Below are 2,992 nucleotides of genomic sequence, written 5' to 3'. Positions count from 1 at the left end.
AAGTATATGATTGAATGATCATCCCATTTTGAAATGAACTTCTCGCTGAACTACCTCCACAGTAAATGCAACACCGGGCTGCATATACATTAAAGTGTGTGTGAGTGTGTGTTTGTGCAGACTTCTCCCGGTGCGACACCTCCCACCTCACCTCACACAGCGAGGACGAGGCGAAGTCGTGACTTGAGACGCCCTCAAACATTCTGCTTTGTGTGAAGCCAGATCTATAATTGCCGGCTGTGGCATTAACACACTCTTAAGAATTAAAACTTGAGTTTGAGTTAACAGAACAGATACTTCTCACAGGTTGGGGCCAGGATGAAATGATTGTTGTTTCCTGAGGAATCATTTTTGTTTGCTGAAGAGTTTTTGTGTTGCGTGGAAAGGATTTGGTTCATTAATGCTCACCTGGTATCTTCTCACAGTGATGTTTTTAAAGTCAAAATTATTCTTTATGTCATAAATCTTACAGCTAATAGGTGTAGTTGCATTGTCTTTGTATTAGTAACAAAAATAGCTGTGTGTATTTGACAACTCACCTTATTCTAATCAATCTGGAACATAATAATACAAGAATCTGATATTAATTTTGGATTAGTTTTAATATCAGTTTATCTGTGTGTTTAACTAGGTGTAAAGGTGTTGTTCTTATTACACAATAACATGCAATCATGTGGTGGGTGGTGGCGATTTTGAGATTGTTTTGCTTTCATTCATAGCTGCTGCAAATCAAATCAAGTTTTATTTATATAGCACATTTATAAACGATTTTTGACAGTCGAGCCAAAGTGCTGTACATATAATAAAAATAGCCTACAGTAGAGACACTTTACAGCTAATACAATAGCACAGTTTGTTCAGAATACCAGTGTGAGAAAAACGACACCCTCTATCCTTCTACATATTAACTAACATCATCAACAAATAGGAACATGAGAAATTCTATATGAGCATACGCATGTGTAAATAAAAGCGTTTTCAGACCTATTGACTCTTTAGATTATAACCCCACCCTACTTTTATATAGACTATTCCGATATCATGCTAATAGTTCTCCCTTTTTCTCTGTGCAGTGACAGCTACATCGTGCGTGTGAAAGCGGTGGTGATGACGCGGGACGACTCGAGCGGAGGCTGGCTGGCCGAGGGTCCCAGCGCTCTGAGCCGGGTGGGGGTCTGCCGCCTGCTGCCGCCCGAGATGGGGCTGCTGCCGACCTCCAGCGGCTCTCAGTTCATCATTCGGGGGGAACGGCTGCGGGACAAACAGGTACACACACACACACACACACACACACACACACACACACACACACACACACACACACACACACACACACACACACACACACACACACACACACACACACACACACACACACACACACACACACACACACACACACACACACACACACACACACACACACGTATTAGCTTGTATCTGTACTTATAGTCTGTTGTGCGTTTATGGGTTTGTATTCATTTTATTAATGTATAAAGCCATTTTAGGTAAGCTTCCACTGTATATATGTGCCAGACTTGCTCCAGTTTGTGACTCTTACAACCTCAGACCCAGTGCCTGGATACGGGTCCAGGTACCTGCTGTGCGGACTGAGGCTGGAAAAAGGAGTCTTTTTCATTATGGTCCTTGGTCTTGGAATGACCTTCAATCACGCCTTAAACTGACGGCACTTGTCCCTATAGCCTGTTTTAAATTGAAGTTGTCTGAGGTCCTTACCACCAGCTGCTCTTGCAGTAATAAGTAGTGCACCTTTCTTACTGTCCTAATGTGCACAATGTAGTGACTGCTTTTTCGTCTTTTGTTTTCTTATATGTTTGTGTTATGTGTAACGTTACTGCCTTCTTGGCCAGGTCAGCATTGCAAATGAGATTCTATCTCAATGCTTTTATCTGGCTAAATAAAGGTTAAATACAAAAAAAAATGTTCTTCAATATGTGTTTTTAATATGTGCCGTAATTGCTTAAGCTAGTGTGTTATTTATATGATTACATAGTATGTCTTCTTTTAATAACATCAACCTGCAAACAACTGCAGACGATAATTAGCCTCTATCGCTACATCAGGCACATTTACATAATGGACCTTCCGTACACCAAATTAAATCGTTATAAAACATCTGGTTAGATGTAATTAATATGGGTATTTTCTTCCAACAGGTGATCCTAGACTGTCCTCTGAGGAAGGACCTTGTTTACACCATAGCTACGCCCACGTTTCACCATTGGAAAGTGGAGAACATGAAGTGTGGGCTCTCCTTTCAGAGTCCAGCTGAGGCCAGAGCGTTCGACAGAGGCGTACGGAAAGCTATCGAGGACCTGGCTGAAGGTACGGGGAACAACGAATAGACGCACACAACTTTTTTCCCACAAAGTCTATCTGCTGTCAGACGATGAGCTGCAGAGTTAACCATGTAAAAATGTTAACCTTGAGTTTTTGATAGTTGAATTAAAGGATGTTTTCTTCCCCGTAGGCTCTACAACCTCATCTACAGCACTCCAGAATGAGGGCGAGCTGGGTGACGACGACGTCTTCACTGTAAGTACATTACTATACTATGCAAGTACTTAATATGGGCTGAGGAGAGATTAAGTGCTATCATGTTACCAAGTAAGGTGTCATGGTACAATCACTAGTATGTTTCAAGGCTAAAGAAAATGCCCATGATCATTTATTCAATAATAACCAAGAGGTGCCTAAACATTTCTCCTTTCCTGGTTCTTGTCCATGAAGCAGAAAGTGTTTAACTTCACTCTGGGTCCCCTCCCTGTGTCACGTATACCTGCTGCAGCACAAGAAATGTGTGTGTGTTGCGGGTTTGTGTGTCTGTTGTTTGTGTGTCAGGGCCTCTCTACCTTAAGTCAGCATGAAGGTCCCCCTCCCCCTACTCCGTAACCTGACACCAGGAGCAGCAGGCAGGGTCACAAGGTCACTTCCTGTATCCCACCACCTCTCTCCCTCCTGACGACCCCCC

General features: G+C 42.6%; 1 protein-coding gene across 1 annotated transcript in view; it reads left to right on the top strand.

The window, feature by feature from the left end:
• The first annotated feature begins 1,026 nt into the window (after window positions 1–1,026).
• The window catches only part of LOC104968215 (sprouty-related, EVH1 domain-containing protein 2-like), a 10,468-nt gene continuing 8,502 nt past the window's right edge, over window positions 1,027–2,992 (top strand). Inside the window, exons 1-3 of the mRNA XM_010797792.1 lie at window positions 1,027–1,266; window positions 2,178–2,346; window positions 2,492–2,556. Of these exons, the coding sequence (XP_010796094.1) occupies window positions 1,042–1,266; window positions 2,178–2,346; window positions 2,492–2,556 (459 nt within the window). The 5' untranslated portion in view covers window positions 1,027–1,041. The remainder of the gene's footprint in view (window positions 1,267–2,177; window positions 2,347–2,491; window positions 2,557–2,992) is intronic.

The sequence above is a fragment of the Notothenia coriiceps genome, unplaced genomic scaffold, assembly GCF_000735185.1.
Source record: "Notothenia coriiceps isolate Sejong01 unplaced genomic scaffold, NC01 NC01_scaffold00038398, whole genome shotgun sequence".
Classification (NCBI taxonomy): Eukaryota; Metazoa; Chordata; class Actinopteri; order Perciformes; family Nototheniidae; genus Notothenia; species Notothenia coriiceps.
The sequence above is the reverse complement of the archived record's forward strand: the minus strand, read 5'-3'. Positions and strand labels throughout refer to the sequence as shown.